Source organism: Argopecten irradians, chromosome 6 (assembly GCF_041381155.1).
Source record: "Argopecten irradians isolate NY chromosome 6, Ai_NY, whole genome shotgun sequence".
In the NCBI taxonomy this organism is placed as follows: Eukaryota; Metazoa; Mollusca; class Bivalvia; order Pectinida; family Pectinidae; genus Argopecten; species Argopecten irradians.
The window spans coordinates 14,785,028-14,805,045 of record NC_091139.1 but is presented as its reverse complement, the minus strand read 5'-3'; the positions used below and the strand labels follow the sequence as shown (position 1 = coordinate 14,805,045).

The following is a 20,018-nucleotide window of genomic DNA, read 5'->3' as shown; positions in this document are numbered from 1 at the left end:
CATGATGAGATGCTGTCTGATCCGCGATTTCGCGATCCTCAGCTCTATATTAACAAAACTCAATTCTTTTTGTAGTACTATGACAGAGAACAATATAGTCTACCATTTACAAAATCAAATGGTCCCAGGCACCGGTACTAGGGATAATTTATATAATTAATGTTGCCCTCCTGAGGTGTACACCAGCTGCAGGGTTCCCAGTTGCAATTTGGTGCATTGTAATACACGTACATGTATATCATATTAATGTTCAATTTCGTAAAAAGATATTATAATCTCCAAAGGAAAAAACACTTTAAATTATATTTTTTTACAGACGTGAAACCTAAAAAAAGGCCAAATTTGGAGGCCGATCTTTAGCAGAAGATGTAAAATCATCCAGGTCACATGGATGACGTAACTTCCGGTGAGGAAAGAAATGTATGTCTAAAAAATCAGCGGAGAAACTTTTGACTTTTTCTACCGAATAGATAAGTATTTCATCGTAAATAACAACAACGCTACAATACAAGTGTGAATTATACCAAAAGCACGGACTATCGATGAGCAATTTATTTATTCCACACCTTGACTTTTTCATTGCAATGTCAGTGTAGCTGCCTTGATTTGATTTTTTTTCTTCCCGCGAACTATAAACTGTGTAAAGTGGTAATACAACCGTGATGTAGTATAATTCATCTTCAACACCTAAATCAGAAGTTGCCCCAAGGCGTAAAAGTGTGGGGAATGCCAAGCGTCAGTGAAAAGGGGCGATACCGCTCTTCTATGTGGATATTGTACCCACTAGTACTGTTGGTTTCATATATCGTACGATGGCATGAATGAGGAGAAATACAAAGCGATAGCAGCTTCTGGTGAACACCGGTTTTGTCACGATTGCAACGATAGAGCACTAGATACACAATGTCAAACAAAAAAACCCCCGAACAATTCAGAGCTGAAATACAGCAAATTAATTATAAGAGACATATCAGTGACATTTCCAACAAGTTTGATCGAAATGTGAGAGAAACACAGACGGCACTACAGAACAAACCTATACTAGCTACATGTAGTTATAATGAGGTTGACATTATGATTGGAAACAAAATCCAAGAGATTAAAGCCAAACAAGATGAAACACAAACAAGTCCGGTACTGTCCTAAAAATCCCTATAAGTGTATATATATAGACAAAGTAAATCTTCAGATTTTTTATTTTGATCATTTCAAGTTATGCACCAAAATTTTGCATAGCATAGGGGAACGCACCAAAATTTAACCACCGTATTTTGATACAAAAACGCCAAATTTTCCCGACGTCAAATATCCCAATTTACGGTAGATCATTACGGTGCTATGCTCTATTATAAAGCAAGCATATCATTAACTTGGCGATCTTTTGTGTTATAGAAGTTGAAAGGATGTGAATAGCGTTAAGCTGGACTTTACAAAGTAAAACCAACGGGTTGGGCGAGATTCACATGTGGATTGAATCTTATAACGCTTGGTAATTTTATGATACGTTTTGTCCCTTTACCAAAATAGCAATCAATTTTTTAACAGTAATAGTATAAAATCACTGCAGAACACTTGGCCATATCGATTGATATGTTTCCAGGCCCCACGACATGGACGTGGTTCTACACGGGACCCAAATTTGGAATAAGTCAATATCTGTGTTGTGGCTGGGTTGCTTCCTCTCTATTAGATTAAAACAATTACGCATGTACTGGTATAGATATACACCACTAAAAACTAAAAAAAACCCAATAATATTTTTATCTCAACTGATGCAATGCATGATGGTATTTACACTTATGATTTATTAGTCGCGAAATTGATTAAACAGGCAAATGCTGCACGTTCGTACTTTTCAAGAAAGAACCTAATTTATTTTATGATATTTACGATATTACAGTTACATATGTGAACTGACGGTAATGAACTAAACTTCAAAATTTTATGTCATGAGTTTATTTCTGTATTGATTAAACAGCCCACTGCTTTGTTAATGAAATAATTTAAAGTCGATAATGAATATGTGCCGTATTTTTCATACTTATAAATCAAGAATAGCTGTTGATATGCTACTCATGTCAGACCACCAAGCCAAATTAAAGTCTACAATTTCATTTCACGTTTTTAAGTGTTACTGTAATTACATTAGAATTGAAAAGTGATTTCTGTAGGTGTGTTTCCATCTAAACAGACACAAGGCATAACACATTAATGTTACAGTGCATAATTTCTGTGTTGTAACTAACGTTTATAAGGCATCATATAGGTTTGTCTGTCCATTTGTATGATTTTCATTGCTTAATCAATTAAACTTTATGGTTTTCAATGGATTACTGTACAAAGAATGGCACATTTTTCGCCCAGTTACAGCACAAATGACTTTATTTATTTAACAATCACAATAAAAACCGTTTAATACTGCACATAGGTTTGTCAATTACCTAGCTGGGTATGACAATACTGTTTATCCTTAAATGGCTTTGATTCTATGTTGAAAATATTGAAAATAGGTATTCCTCATAATTTGACGCCTACATACTGTACATTGAAAATGATTTCACACAAGCAACCCAACCAAAACAGGATATTGACTACAGATTTATCGTTCCGAAACAAACAGTTTTGATTGTTACTTCCAAAAATGTTTTTTTTTATTAGAGCGAGACGAAATCAATGCTTTAGGTAAAACCATCAAACGTGGCCATATGCATTGACCAGAAAGAGAATGTAACAATAAATTTATTTAATGCATTCTCCAAACAATTATCTGTAAAAATTGTACATGTAGAAGCAGTGAGTTAACAGAGTGGTGGAAGTTTTACTGATTCATTTTAGAATACAATGAAAATTCTTGACACTATCATCCAGTAAAGGTTTAATACAAGAAAATTTATTTATATATCTTATTACAAAATGATTCTGATCAATGAATGATTAACCTGAAGTTTAACCCATGTCAACTGTACCTAAAATTATATATATATATACCTGATAAACAATTAGCAAAAAATAATTACTATGACAGAAGTTTACCTACATATCTCAATCAAAACTACATTTCAAGGGAAGGGGACTTTATTTTCAAACTAGACTACTTTTGTTGCTGAATGGATGATTGTGATGTTTTGTGGAAAAATGGGTGGTAGAATTCTGTACTACAAGGTTTTCATCACCAAACGTTAAAAAAATGGACAGCCGTGGAAAACTGTGTTGCATTAAAGTCACTTAAAATATGAATCGCGTGCGAGTAACGTGTAGAAGAAACATGTAACTAAAGTATGTTACTGAATAGGTCAAAGACTACTTGTAACTTCAACTGACACTTGTGCCACTACAAACTATAAACTACGTGTATAAACCAGAATAGACTGATAATAGACATAAACAAAGGTTAAGGGGTGGTGGATAATTATACAATATTCTAACAATTTGACCTAGAGGATAAGAATTAGTTTTAAAATATTTGACAGCTCATGGGACGACATAGAGAGAAGTTTAACTTGTGATATACAGCAAAGGGTTTATAACATATAATCATTATAATAATTATCTTATTTATTTAAACATTAATTCTGTTACATTTTTACATTTTACAAAGCAAATGTACAAATAACGATAATACAAATATAATTTATGTACATGTAATTCCATACTTACCAACATCTTCATACTTACGTCAATATGTAGATACTTCTGTAAACAACTTCTAACAAACCAGGATAATGCTTCATGGATCTTACTGTCGTCGTGATCGTGATCATTTGTGAAATACATTTTACATTCCATTGTATTGTAATTATTCATAAAAATGTACTGAGAGAGAATGGGAGAGAGAGGGATAGAGAGAGAAAGAGAAAAAAAGAGAAAGAGAGAGGTGGGGGAGAGATTTAAATTTATATACGATAAATGACATGGGATAATATGACCACGCACACCGCACACTCTCTCGATTGACCATCACAAAGACGAAACAATAACAAACACAATACATATGTACATATGTATATATCATCGTTGGAGTAATAAGTAGAATAAATACTTTAAAATTAATAAATTGATGTGTGTTTGAATAATGAAAGTAATCATACTTGATGAGTCGATGGGATCGATATGAAATATGAATTAATTAAATTAATAGTATTTTTACCTAAAGGGTCGTGACATATGACAAGAGCTTGGTAATCACAGTTCCACACCATTCCCCATCCGTCAAACGGACATTCTGTCAGACTTGATTCTGTACCGCTGCATCTGACATTCATCATCCAAAACGGTTCTTTGGTATAACCTAAAACACTAGGTAATGCTTTGCCAGATCTGGAACAGATATAATTACAAGTTAATACATTAATGCATTTATAAAAACGATACATAATATTATAGCGTTTTTAACTGTTCTGACACTTTTCAGATGTTTTATTTTGCAACCATATCGTAAAACCTGAATATTATATACAAATGCGTAGTAAAGCAGACACTTGATTTAAAGCCAAGCACCATTTGCACTGAAATTAAGGAATTAAATAAACCGCTATTTTCAAATCAGCAGTGTCGAGCTTGTGAATTTTCATTATTTGATTTAAAGACTAACTGTAGTTTGCGTGCGATTTAGTGATATTTAAATTCATTTTAAGGAAATAGAGTACGTTTATAAAACATAATTAGAAGTCTGTAGAATAAGAAATAACCAGATATATTTTAGGATTTAATCTTGCTTTGGTTGATTTCATGGGTTGATGAATTGAGTTCCTTTTGAAACAAATTGAATGAAACTGCTTCTTCGTGAAATCGACCAAAGCAAAATCTAATGCTTACATTTAATTTCAATGGTATTTAATCTTCATTGTTTTTATTAAAAGTTGTGCAAGGCTCCCTAGATCTGGGCTTGTACAAGTCTAGAACGGGAGACGTAAGAAAATAGTTGGTCATTAGAAAGTAGCTAATTAAAATAGAGCGTAAATACAGTATTGCAATTTAGAAAAACATTTCAGTGTTATCCGGATGGAACATGAACCATTTTCAATAGATCAAGAAATAATTGCGAAAATCGTTCGCCAAAGCTGCGAAAATATAATTTCTGGACGGTGTGATACGGTTGTCTCCAGCTTCGGTTCAAAATGGAGAGTTACCGTAATGTGAAGGGACCGGTATTGTTAAAGTGGTTTTTGTAGCCTTTAGCCTTGATACCAGTTAACTAATTTAAGGTATATCAATATTCATTGACTGTTATATAGTATATCTTATCGTCGCTTTGGCCTTATCATTGGCTTGTAATGGGGATGTTATGGCGTAGTTGCGACACACATCACACAGGGACATTGCGCAGTTTATTCTTCTTCGGTACCGCAAGGTTGCTGGACTCGAACGAAAAACATGGGTCAGTAAAACGGTAAAAGGACGGCTTGAGCAAAATTAATGATTAAACTGCAAAATGAGAGTTTATAAAATGTTCTTAAAATTGTAGAAATTTGTCTATGATATTTTCACTTAAAAAAAACCTTTTAGATCTGTAGAGGCCTAGTAGGAAGATACGCCTACTTAACTGGTAAACGAAGGGCTAACGTTAGAAAATATTTACAAAATAAACACACTGTCATTGCGTTACCTGTAATTCAGCATTCTACACGCGACCGTCGCACTACTGTTATCAAAACCATGTTTGGAGGTACAGACACTTCCCCAATGACCGCCGTAGTACACTTCTACAACGCCGGTAGATTCATTTGATCCGCCAAGTAGTCTTATTTCCACAGAAGTGTTCACTAGTATAGAAAAATAAATGGAAATCAGAGTGATTTTAAAAGCATCATCTATCTATTTTTATGTCACATAGATTTCAGGAAAAATAAAATTGAAGTATGTCACCAATATTTTTCATAGATAAATTAAAAAAAAGGTGTCTGCGGATGGTCTTTGAATAAATATAATTACTTACAAAAATACCAATTCCTGAATACCAATCTCTGATAACATGCGTTTTTCCAAGAACATAAATAATAACCAAATTTGTTTGGTTAGTTTTTTTATATCGTTTATTCTAAAAATCATGATTCTATAAGCAATGCACTACTTCTAATTATAATTCGCTTAGAATATGTCCTAATTTAAGATTAGTTTTTTTTGAGGATTTCTAAAATTACTTTCATGTGCAAAATAACGCTGGCAAACTATAAAAAGCTGATATGAACGTCTCTTATGTTTCTAGCAGTTGAACCGAAAATATGTATTCCACACAAATTGAAATATAAATTATTCTTAATTTTAAACCCCATCCACCTTTTTTGAGAACCCTGCATTGAATCTCTAACATAGAAATCGGAATATTCAATATGTAGTCATAACACATCACAAATAGTCGAATCATTGAGATATTTTTTGAGGTGCTGTTTTTGTAGAGCGATATAAAGCTCTAACATCACTCATAACACTACCTGTAAGATTGTAACAGAAAACACTGGCCGGGTACTGATGATAGTAGCAGTCACTACATCGCCCCCATCCTTCGAATGAACAGTCTGCTAGACTGTCCTCTGAACCGTTACAATCGACATCGTTCATCCAAACAGGCTCTGCCAGAAGCCCGTACTGTGTTGCATGATATATAGCACGACCAGTACTAAAAAACAATTCAAAAGTTGAAATATTTACAAAATCATAATACTGAAGAAATAAAAGTGATATTAGTGAAATATTAACGCCAAACCGTGGATGCAATTCTTTCATAACATTGCAATTAAATCAGTACTAGATCTAGACTTAAGCGAGTGACGTTGTCTTAATTTGACATTTATCTTTTCAAATACCTTTTTGGTATTAAAGATGGTAAATTCAAAATCTGCATTTCTGAAATAATGCAATTAAATTAACGACATTTTCTGCTTTTTGTAATTCTACAAACACTTTTCTGAGATAAGCGAAATAGAATTTGATGATTAGGAAACGCATACTGTAGTTAAATAATTATAACACATTGATATTTTATGAGCTAGTAGAACAAGCCCCGCCATTATTATTTGCTTTCTCCTAATAAAGTCCAACCTCCTCAACCCTCCCCAAGGATAGAAAATTCTTCAACCTATAGGGATGACACAATATGATATCACCTGAATCCAAGCATTCTACATGTTACGTTGGCATCCCTGAAATCCCAGTCGTTGTCGCCACAGATAGTTCCCCAGTAACCACTGTAGAACACCTCAACACGGCCAACGTGTGGTTCTGAACCTCCGGTCAACCGGACGGAAATATCTTCCCCTAATACAAAATGGACGTTCTGTCATTTACAACAATCGTCAAATCAACTCATCATGCCAGTCTTCACACATCAACATTTTCTGACTTATATTTCAAACTTCGTATTTGCTTTTATATGTAGCGCAATGAAAATGGCATTACCTCAAACCTGTTATAATCAACATATGAATATCTGTGGATTTATATATCTTATATACCTGTGAGGTTATAACAAAAAACGCTGGCTGCTTGGGCACCGCAATCACCGACCTGTCCCCATCCGTCAAAGGAACAATCTGCTAAACTCTCCTCTGTGCCGTAACAGTCCACACCTCCCATCCATACGGGTTCTGTGAGTTTCCCGTAACTTCTGCTAAATCGAGATACACCAGTACTGAAAAGGAAGTACATGATTATTGATATTGTATTTACATAATCTTTTGTTGATTTTGCTCCATGAAAGTAATGATTGTTATATGTTTTCTTAGGTCGATTATACAGTCGCTTATTTAAGTGGAAGGTCATTACCTATATCCCAGCATCCTACAGGTGACGTTAGCATCTGTGTCATCCCAGTCACGCCAGTCACAGATAGTTCCCCAATAACCACTGTAGTATACCTCCACCTGGCCAATATTTGGTTCTGAACCTCCAGTAAGACGGACATCAATACTATCACCTAAACAAACAATCTTACATTTGTTACAAATAATAATTTTTAAGGTATTTTCCCAGACTAATGCAAATATTTTGCAAGATGAAATACACTTGTTGCTTAGATTATTTGCAAAACGAAGTTTTGATATAGAATAAGTAGGCCTTATAAAGACAACCACTAAGTAAATTGTATTCTTCGTATGAATTATTATTAATAAGTTCAGATTTGTACATTACATTCAAATCTTTAACGTGATAGAGTGGATTGAGTGGAAGTTACCTCAGCAGATTTTATTTTTAAAATATTTACTAAATAGGACTGATTAGTTATATAAATTGAATTATCATCTTACAACATTGTCTACGTACGTGGAAAGCATAAAACCATGCAAGGTGACAATGCTTGTTAATATTCAAAGGTCATGTAGCTTTACTTATAAACATATTTAATGTAACTAATTAGTTCCTCATCAATTGCAATAAGCTCATACAGCAAGAGGTATCAGACCGCAACATAGTGTAGTCTGATTGCGTGGGTAACTGACGATGGTAATGTATGAAAATATATCATCAAAACGTTGGTCTTTGTGTCCGCATTTTAAGACGTTTTCTCTTCATTCGAAAAACGTAATTATCTCGTAATTATCATAAATCGGCCTATTACCTGCATACGATACGTTTTATTAGATGCGTTTTCATAGCCTGATAACTTCCCATCTAGTTTACATAGATTAAACCGAAAACTAAAAGTTGAATGGAAATATAACAAAGTAAATAGTTGATTAGTGTAGCTTGATGTAAGCCAGAATTTTGCGACTCTGCTTTTCAGTCAGATACTAAAATTAATTTAAAAAAATAAACTTTGCTTTTCAGTCAGATACTAAAATTAATTTCAAAAAATAAACTTTGACTTGATATGATTTCCATTTTACGCATTAGCAAACGCATGTAAACTGTATCAGGTTATAAAAACAGGAGATGTTGCTCCCATAATGATTTTATCATATGTAAACATTGAATGAACAATATTTTTTAAAGTATGATATCATCCCCAAGAAATTGTTAAACATTACTCTTTAATGATTTTAGACAATAACCACTCAATGTCAAATTATATACAGATTACAAAAGGAGAAAACCTACTCAACGATATTATGAGTAGGGCAAAGATGTGTCTCTTCATGAAATTGTATTAAGATGCACCCTCTTGAATATTGTTTTTTTTTGTCGCCGCTTGTGTTACACGACCAGGCGAAATGCAAGAATAACTTTATAACCTACCTGTGACATTATAACAGAACAGACCAGCAGCATAGGTATTACATGAGCTAATCTGCCCCCATCCGTCGAAAGGACAGTCAGCTAGACTGTTTTCTGTGCCTGTACAATCAACGCCGTTCATCCAGATAATCTCTGTGAGATCCCCGTAATTTCTCGAACAACATATAGGACGACCAGTGCTGAAAATCAACGGAATTATTTAGATGTGTTCCCATGTGTTTGCTCAATTGTCGTTATTTCATTTATGCTGGATTGTGTAAGGTATGAATTTTTTATCCAGTACTCTAGTATAAAATATTTATTTCTTAGATTTTGTTTTTCCAAACCCATTATAAATTATAGAGGCGTATTAGGCTCACATTGTAAAATATTTTCCATGAGAACGAAAATGTTTTATATTGCGGCCGCCAAATAATTATATTTTTAGACGGTAGTAAAAATCAGTACACTCTCATTCGGTTTAGTGAATGAATATTTTCATACTCATCAAAGAAGCATCTCGCTTCGACCGAAACGAAGTAAGTAACGGACAATTTGTTTTAGTTTCGAATATCACCTATAAGGACATGTAGGCAGTTAACAGAATACACGGTTAGTAACTTACAATACAAGTTTTATTTTGGCGGGAGACTAAGGAGAGTCGAGATTAGTTATTCAGGAATAGATGCTGTAGTCTAACGATCTATTGCTCTCAAATTTAATAGAGCACTGGCAATATCAATGTGGGTTTTCCCATAGAGGATGCCTACCACTTCTAATGATACTACCGATCATGTGGTCATCAATAGTAACTAAGCTTCTGTCAGTTAATTGCAGTTTACATTCACACAGGATTATTAGGTTGCAGCTTACATGATATGTAGGATCATTACCTGTAACCAAGCATTCCACATGTCACAATAGCGTCCTTTAAGTCCCAATCGTTGTATCCACAAATGGTTCCCCAGATACCACTGTAATACACCTCTACACGGCCTACATGTGGCTCTGAACTTCCAGTCAGGCGGACTTTAAAAGCGTCGTCTAGAATATAATATTTAGGTTTGGGACTATCCCTTCTAAACAAAAGATGCAAACGCTTCTGTTGATATCATTTTGGATAACCTTTATCAAATATCATATTTGGTCGTCCTCATCCACCTTGGGTAAAATTTTGTTTTCTAAGTAGTATTTGCGCTTCTTTTAAAACCCCAGATCATCAGAGATCATCACGTTACAATGCTTATTTGTACCCTGTTTTATGAAGTATGAAATTTGTTTTCAGAAGTGGTTTAAAAACGTCACATTGACGTCCTGTATGAAGCTAGTAAAAAGGTTCTTATTTGGAAAGTGTGGAAGGTGAGAAGTTTACGGTACGCCATGGCTTTTTGATAGAAGCATACGTTTAATAGCAAAAGTTCGGCATTGTAGTTTTACGCTAGATTTATTTAGATAAGATTTAAACTTAATAACCAAATAAGACCTTACAGAACAGTTTTTAGTAGATGAAAGGACTAAACATGTTTTGTACCCTTGTTGATTCCTAAACCCATAAAATTTCCAAAACTGATATTGATGTTAAATTGTTGAATAGCAAATATCGAGTACACCCTTGATCCAATAGGTATGACGGTTGTGTAATACTGCAGCAGTAGTTGTTATGATAACATCCTTAATATGCATAAATAATGAAAATTTGGAAATTGTGTCAATTGTTGCCTTTTTCATCGCGAAGTCATAGAACGCGTCCTTGAAAAAAAACCCTCAATATTTCACCTATAAATGTATTTGAAATTTCTACATAATATTCATATTCATATTAAATTTCTTTAAGACAGCACGCTATTGCTTTTAGGCAAAAGCTATCACAAATAGGCAAAAAGTGACAAAATATTCAAATTTGCTTGGGTTGTACTTATATTTCTCTTATTTTCTTACATGTTAATTCAAAAGTCGGTGAATTTTGGGGCCAAAAAGAGCCCAAACTATCCGTATAACTTTACCTTCTGAAGCATTTTTTCTGCATAAGAAACAATAAAATTGCGTCAAATAAAGAAATGATGATAATTCATTTTTCTACACCTTGCAAGTTGTAAACACCATTTCGACCCAGTATATATACATTTAGCTTTATTGCGCTCTTTGGGCGAGATGACATAAACGAAAAAAATCTGACATCATTTTCAAACTATTTCGTCCCCGGCCAAGATTCTGGCAGCAGCAATTTGATTGACCATTTTCATAGGTCATCTGAACATGAACCCTTAATAAGATGTTGTCATATCATCTTGTCAAACATACTGTAGTGATAATATTGATATGTATTTTAATCAGATTGGTGCAATTCCAGCATTATAGCAAAAAAAATCAAAACTTTCGTTCTATCAATCTATAAAAAGTCATTAGTTCTGTTTCATCTGAAAGTGATAAGCCTACATTGAAAGAAAAAGCCTTTCCCTACATACTTGTTTTTTCATAGCAGGACACGGTTGCAGGGGTGCATAAATCGACTCGTCCCCATCCGTTGAAGGGACAGTCTGCTAGACTGGTCTCCGAACCAAGACAGCCAACGCCTCCCATCCATATAGGCTCTGAAAGAAGTCCATAGCTTCTCGACGGATATATCGCGTAACCGGCACTAGAAATAAATTTACGTTGTTTTAAGTGAAGACCTTTTATGTTTGTTTATTATTCATCATTTTTGCTATTCACAAAATATGTACTGAGCGCCAATGAAAACGCAACACTTTTTAATTGAATATTTTTCAATTAAATTTTTTGTTCATATCAAACAAATTAATAATGTAAAACTTTGAGCACCTTACCTAATAATGATTCGCATGACTAAACTTGCTCTCGGGCCGTGAAGCGATCGATTGTTGACAAAGTACCTATCTGCACGTGCACTCGGTATCAAGTCGCGCTTGGTGTACTCATACATCGTATCAACTCAACATTTCATCGTTTCATCAACATTGTGCATGAGTTTTCTCATGTGTTTTAGCCAAAACTATTTTATCCCATGCAAACTTTTTTTTTATCAAATAAACGTTTACAATCTGTGTTTTAGTCCTTACTTGCCTTTTCTTACCCTGATCTTTTATCCTGATATTAATGCCTGACTTGTAGTTTGGCCCTAAATGACCTTAGTTGTCGATGGGCCGTAAAACTCAAACAAACAAACAAACAAACCCATAACACGTGTACAGTCCTTGTGGATAGGAAGACTGTTTCCCACATTCAGATTTTGAAAACGCCGTTTAGTTTGGAAAAAGATGCCATGACTTACGGATACCCAGCGTCACGAAGTTAGGGCTTTGTTTTGAACACTTTTGGGACCAGTTAGCTTGACCTAACTGGTCCCACAAGTGTTCAATCGGACTGAGGTCAGGGGAAAAGGCAGGCCAGGGCAGTGTTTGAATGTTCTGTTGAATAAGGAAGTCTGTGGTCAACCTTGCTGAGTGCGCATGAGCATTGTCTTGCTGTAGAATGTCGACTTCGGGATGATTACGAAAGAACGGTACAACGGTAGTTTGTAGGACTTCGTCGATGTAACGCCGTGCAGTCAGATTACCGTCCACGATAACAAGGGGCGTCCTGCGGTCGAAGGATATCCCTCCTCACACCATGACACTGCTACAACCCCAACCCAAACGACGTCAGCCACAACCGCAAAATCGACGTGAACTTGAAATTACCCTTCGGGAGGAGTGGAGGAACATTCAGCCAGTTAGAATTCAGCGTCTGTTCGGTCTATGCCACGTAGGTGTCGTGCTTGTGTGGAGGCAAATGGTGGCCACATTAGATGTTGAAAGTGCGAAAATGAATTTCATTCACGGGCAATCTTTGACCAACTCACTGGTAGGAAACGACCCTCGAAATGTATACCTTTGTAATGAAATAAAGATTTTTTCAGTGAAATTTTTGTTACCATTAAATTTTGTATATTATAACAGTGTTGCGTTTTCATCGGCGCTGCTCAGTATATATTATGATATTGAAATTGGTTAAAATTACGCCATGACGATAGCCTTCAGAAACAGTTGTTATCCATCACTAGCAGATCAAGAGAATACACCAAATTGTATGAACATAAAATAGCACACACTCTATGTTTTCAGAACAGTATTACCTGTATCCAAGCATCCGACACGTCACGATGGCATCATTATCATCCCAGGAGAAGAAGCCACAAATCGTTCCCCAATAACCACTGTAGTACACTTCCACACGACCAACATTTGGTTCTGTTCCGCCCGTGAGGCGGACGGCAATTCCGCTTTCTGAACAAACAATTAGTTTCCGACTTAATTGCATTTTTAGCGTGTAGGATTAAAATGATGTATTATGTCAATAATGGAAAAATGTTGTTACTTCATATTTAATTAGGCGTCTCCTACTTTCTTCATTCCATTTCATACAATGACTCAAAAACATAATCATTCTAATGTCTACCATTTGGAAATTTTAACTGTGGGAATATCAGTGTCAGTGTCTACTGACTCATGAGATACTAGAGGTCCAAAAAGATCCAATGTGTTGATTAAGACTTGCCGAGGGTTTAAAAAAAAGATGCTGAGGATATTTGTTTCCCATTCCTCGACGTTTTATTGCTATTCTACTACTATGATTATCCGCCGTTTTGAAATAAATTCAATTCTCCATACATGGAAATTGCGTGATATTTTCAACGCAAATTCCGTTGTTTGTATCTTTTTTTAGTCTAGTTTCCGAAAAAAATCAAATTGTACCTAGAAATACCGAGCAATACAGCCTCAGGCGGCATATGTGTATTGCCCGCAACCAGTCAGTATTACACCTGTAAGTATGAGAGAAAAATATGTTATGTTGTTGATCAAAAGATCAGTAATTTGTAAAGCTTATGAATACGTCGCAGAAATCCATGCCAGTAATTTCTGGTGGTTTGCACGCATAACGAAAGACATCAGTAGCGCCCTCTATGTGTGTGATTATGATAATTTGACCCTCTTGGTCATTCCCACTTTCGTTGAACGATTACCCCTGTAAGGCATTTACAGGGAAAATGTCATTTTGGCGGGAATACCTTTTTTTGAAATGATAAACCAGAAAAAATAGTATTACGTGCATTTTTCTTATCAATTTATCATTTTTATTAAATGGAGCTTAAAAGTGTTTTATTTAATTAGAGAATATAGAGACAAAGAAATGTAATGAATATATAATATCCATTGTTTCTTGATGAATGACAGTTACATTTGTGAGGTGGAAACTTTGACATATTAAATAAACTATCGAAGTTTAAACACCTCTCAATGATATATAACAGTATTGTAATTCATCAAAAAAAACCAAGGAATATCCTCTATAGGCTACTATCTGTTAGGAGATATATTGTATAGGTGGATACTTTACATACCTGTGGTGTTGTAACAGAAAACGGTCGCGGGAGAGCTAATGCAAAATCCAACCGCTCCCCATCCATCGAATGGACAATCTGCTAGACTCTTCTCCGTACCGACACAGTCAACGCCTGCCATCCACACTGGTTCTGTTACATCCCCGTACCTTTTTGAACGATATATACTTCGACCGGCGCTAAAATGTAAAATGATTAACCAACAATAAGTATTTAGCTCTTCTATCATTAATTATTATATAGACTGTCCACCGGTCTCTAGAATATTGAAATAAAATACAAAAAATTGGCTGTGTTTTTTAATCTTTGGTACATGTCTAATTGAAAGTTTGCAGACAAAATAAGGTCATTTTGTTTTATCTTATCTGGGTGAATATAATTTGTGAGCTGAACGACTATTTTCCTGTACCCGATCATATAATACAAATGTGCGTACATCCGCGAAGTATATAGCCCTAATATTTAAAGCGAAAGAACAATCAAAGGGAAAGAATTCATATTTTATTCTAATTCTTAATATAACATTATTGGCATTTTGAAGAAATGAAGTGGTAATTTTTACTGTTTTGTCACTACAGTTGAAACACTGCTTCATACGTGGCGTCACGACTTTCGTTGGAATTCCATTCATATATTGGTGGTCAAGGCTAGTCCGAGTCGCTCTTGATCACCATGATCAGACGATGGTTTGGGTCTGGAGCTTGTTTTGTTATATTAACCACTGTGCATACACTGTGGACCGTAATATATATATAACGGTCATCAAAGATGGATGCGGTTTTTGGCTAGTTTTGATGGTTTAAGATGAAGTCGAATGTTTTCCATTGCTTTTCAAATGGAAGAGTTTAACCTGTTGTATCTGAAAATCCTATCGGTTTACACTGATAGTGTATGCTTTCAATAGACGCTAGAAAAAATATCTCCGAGGTGACCGTAATATACAACGTGTTGGGAAAAAAACAGATGACCGAAATATAAAATATAGATGACCGTAATATGCTTTGAAAGGTTCTTCAAACTGAAGTTTTATAGTTGCATTTCTATATAAAACGTTAGTCATATGTAGTTATACATTCAACGGTTATGTTATAACATTCTTATATCGAATCAATGGGGTCTTCCCCGAACACCAACTCTGGGTAGGGTGGGGTGTTTTCATAGGGGTTAAGGTGTGTTGATAGGGAGTTATAGTCTATCTCAAAATTGTTCTCAGTGCAAGATCACAGGTAAATCTCAGGTAAATCAACTCACAAGGTAGGTGATCAGCAAATCAGTAACTGTTATTCTCAAGATGCTGCAGAATGGTGTATAAAACAGAGGCATACTTCAGAAAAAATCATACTTGCCATGATATTTGAATAGAACGTTAAATTATCAACTTGACTTGTATTTGTACACTTTCAAGCTTTATAAGTGTAAATATTTAATATAAATACTATTCTAGATCATTCAATTTCATCATTTTCTTATACTTTCTGACTTATTTTAGTTTTCAGATTTTATACACTTTATAAAACATCTGTACTAGAATTGTCGAATTTACAGTTTATTATTGATCTATACTTGACTGTGTTATTTTTTCAGTTTTCAAGGATGAGAATCTTCCTCTTTAATTCAGAGGATTTCTTCTGATTGGGGAGAAACAGATAATGTCAGATATGATCTAAAATATCATAAATTGACCCTTTTAAACACTTAGTGGAGGAATTTCTCTTATAAGTGAAGATGTTTCCTCCCTTTGTTGATAGGATCGATCACTATATTCATCTATTTTCTGTGATATAAGTTTTTGATCGAGTAAGGCATTAAAACCAGACTTAGATATAATATCATATATATATTATACCAATACAGTACAATACAATACAATACAATACAATATTTTATTTATTGGAGTGTCACACATTTTTACAACAGGGTAAAAAACAGCCATGATAAATAATTTACCAATTAGAATAATAATGCCCAGCCAGATCTGACTTACGAGACACTTAAAAGAATATAAATATATATATAGTTAAAAAAATCGTCACGATCGTAAAATGGTGTCGGTTCTATCGTATATCTGTAAGGAGATACATGATCAGTATTATTATCTAGGTTGGGATTCTTAAAAGCATGTACTAGTACATATTATTATTAAACAAAATCAAAACATAATCTTCGTCTATACATGTTATATAATGTGGTCGCTAACGTTGATTGAAGGTTCGTATTCTGCATAAGAAATTGAAATTTAAGAGAAGAATCAAGGTTTGTGAAGTTTGGTAAATAAAAAGATGCTTTGTTGTATAGAGAAAGTTTCAAATCTGAATAAAAGTCACAATCTATCAGAAAATGAGTCTCATCTTCTATAGAGCCTGAATTGCACAAAGTACATTTTCTCTCCTGTATACCTAAGTATCTGTTAAAACTTAATCTATAAGTTGAAAAAAACAAACCATATGGAATTAAAGGTAAACTGTATCTGTTAAAACTTAATCTATAAGTTGAAAAAAACAAACCATATGGAATTAAAGGTAAACTGTATGATTGGTTTGAAGCCTACTTATCTGACAGAAAACAACTCGTATTCATAAACGAATATCAATTACCCGGTAATCTAATGAAAAACCGATAAATGCTTGAGTACCGCAAGGTTCAGTACTTGGTCTTTTCTTTTCCGATTGATTATAAATGACTTAACAGATAATGTAATATCTTATATAAAAATATTTGCTGATGACACATCTCTGTATTGATAATGACGATGACCTTTTACTGACAGTAATACATGCAGAGTTTTTGGATGATGATCTATCGTCAATTTCTTCATGGGCTGATCAAAAAAAAAGATCATGGTCGGATCACATCTTTAATATTTGTGAAAAAGTTTCATCAAGACAGAACTTATTACGAACATTGAAACATAAACTAGATAGAAACTCACCAAGAACTTTGTATCTCTCCTATATCAGACCAATTTTAGAATATACAGACATTATTTGGGATACCAGAACGGAACCATTGACTTGATGACATAAGCCGACTCATGATCAGCATCACAGCTGCTGCACCTTGCTTAAATTGGCAGGAACTATTTTGCATATCAATTCAATTAAAAATATTTTATTTTATATAAATTATATAAAATGGGATTGGGTAACAGGCGGTGCCTATATCAACCCTTTCCCTCTTCCACTAGTGTACAACATTTTATACAAATTAAACATTAACAAAACTGTAGTACACAGAACTCGTATAATAGTTACAAACGCAATTCGTTATATAAACCTTACTGGAACGATATCTTACAGGAGAATTGGGATGCATTATGTTCATTTTATTGTTAACTGTAAAGCGTATTGTGATTTAAGGAAAACTTACATAATTGATAGAGTAACTGTTTTATGTGAACATTTTGAAAGTATGTCTTCTGATAATCAACTTATCTTTTTAATGAATTATGATGTTTTACAAGTTAGTCTTGCTAAATATATCTTTTTAGCAATGAGGAGAAGGCGATCTCTATAATAGTAATTTTGACTTATTATAACTTTAACTGATAATGTTGTTTTATTCACATATATTGTTCATAATTTTAGTACATTCGTGTCTCGTAAGCCAATTAATGGCTGGGCATTTTTACTAATGAAGAATATTTTTTTAATTGTAAATGTTGTGTAAAAATGTGTGACATTATCATGCATTATTATTATTATTATTATGTATCTTATCATAGGTATGAGTATAAAAATTACCTGGTTGAAAAGTTACCTGAGTTGGTGTTAGATTTTGAAACAGACTATAACTAAACTTCAAAGGGTTCCCTACATAAACACCTCCCTTTGTCTTTACCAGAGTTGGTGTTCGGGGAATTCGCTGAATCAATGTATGTGTACAGATCATGACATCACGTGACGGCTATATATGTACATGTACTAGCACTAATAAAAGATAACGAAATAAGTGAAAATGGATTACGGCTTCGGTATATGGAGATAGATAATTATATACAAATGTAGGAAATATTTAGTGAAAACCATTACATTTCCTATTTGGCAAACACATCAGGCTAATTATGAATAAAATAAAAATATTATGACCTTGGTCTATTAATAATGCAATAATCAAAGCATATATGCATATATATAGATTATCAATCATAATTGACTGTGTAATATGGAGTTTAAAAGTTTTATAATTCGATATTCCCATGTTTAAATCAATTTGACTGACATATTAGATATCCAATGCGTATAATGAGCACCACAGCATAAAGGAGGAAACTTACACCAAGGACGTTTTAGTGCTAGATCATTTATCTGCATGGCGTGCTGTATATATTAGGCTAATTGGTTTCCATACTGATCCGCCTGATTCTAGTAAGTTCATACTAAGAGTTTATACCATTCAGTGTTTTATATCATATAACAGTCATCTTTGGGGCCACATTCAAAATTATGAAATATTACGGTCAAAAGCTCTCAATATTACGGTTATCATGTTTTGATAATACGGTCATCCCGGAGATATTTTATTTCACAGTTGTTCATGTGGGGTCCAGGGAACAATATTTCGATGCTAGTGTCCGACTTTTAATGTGATACAGGATTGTCTCCGAAGCCGTGCATATGCAGTACGTTTACAAGGGGGATATATGGGCCAGGACTAGTACTACATTTTCAATAAATTATTTATTTATTGGTCGTTTTTGTTTTTTGTATTCATAAACATTATTGTTTATAGCTCCTTAGTGAATGCATATACCGTTACGAAATTTAAACGATTGCTATTAAAACACTGATATAAAAAACAAATCATATTTCCGATCAATTCCTTTGTCTATGTGCGCGCGATTTTGCACAGCTCGACACCAACATAAACAGGCAATTAACCTCCTCCCGTACGTTTTCCATCCTGTGACACGATGATAAAGGACAGACCATCAAGGTAAGTTCTTACATGCACACGCTCGCCAATATACGTACAGAGCTCACATTATGTAATCGGATACTCGGCGAAGATAAAGTAAACACTTGTGATTAGTTGGGTATGTGTGCGTGTTTCGTACTGTAAATAATGTATACATATATAATTATTTAACATCAATAAAAAGATTTTAAATTGCGCTACATTGTGCTGTATATTTAAATATTTGTCTACTTTGTCCCGCATTACTGTTCGTATTCTATTATGTAATCATGTTGGTTTTGTATGTCTTGGTAAAGGGGCAGATCGCCTCGAAAATTTGACAATTTGTTTTGTCCACACGGTTTGAATGACTTCCTTGTCCAATAAAGATTTTAAAGTATAAGACATATACCATGCATTTCTGTTTAAAAATAAAATTTGAAAAAATGTAAAGTTAAATTTTAAGTCAGTGGTAAAAATGAATGCAAATATGCCAAGTGCCTTAATTTAATGTTAACAATATCAGTGCTGTTGAGTTTAATTTAATTAAAAAATGATATACCCTGAAGTGTACGTC

The 20,018-nt window shown here is 34.1% G+C and overlaps 1 protein-coding gene across 4 annotated transcripts in view; it reads right to left on the bottom strand.

Moving 5' to 3' along the window:
- The window catches only part of LOC138325096 (scavenger receptor cysteine-rich domain superfamily protein-like), a 56,033-nt gene that overhangs the window by 20,282 nt on the left and 15,733 nt on the right, over window positions 1-20,018 (bottom strand). For all 4 annotated transcript variants that reach the window (XM_069270509.1, XM_069270511.1, XM_069270510.1 and 1 more), the window contains exons 7-17: window positions 14,549-14,727; window positions 13,283-13,433; window positions 11,616-11,788; window positions 10,044-10,194; window positions 9,172-9,350; window positions 7,762-7,912; window positions 7,452-7,627; window positions 7,104-7,254; window positions 6,432-6,616; window positions 5,606-5,762; window positions 4,148-4,317 (exon numbers count right to left, since the gene is read on the bottom strand). In XM_069270509.1, the coding sequence (XP_069126610.1) occupies window positions 4,148-4,317; window positions 5,606-5,762; window positions 6,432-6,616; window positions 7,104-7,254; window positions 7,452-7,627; window positions 7,762-7,912; window positions 9,172-9,350; window positions 10,044-10,194; window positions 11,616-11,788; window positions 13,283-13,433; window positions 14,549-14,727 (1,823 nt within the window). The remainder of the gene's footprint in view (window positions 1-4,147; window positions 4,318-5,605; window positions 5,763-6,431; window positions 6,617-7,103; window positions 7,255-7,451; window positions 7,628-7,761; window positions 7,913-9,171; window positions 9,351-10,043; window positions 10,195-11,615; window positions 11,789-13,282; window positions 13,434-14,548; window positions 14,728-20,018) is intronic.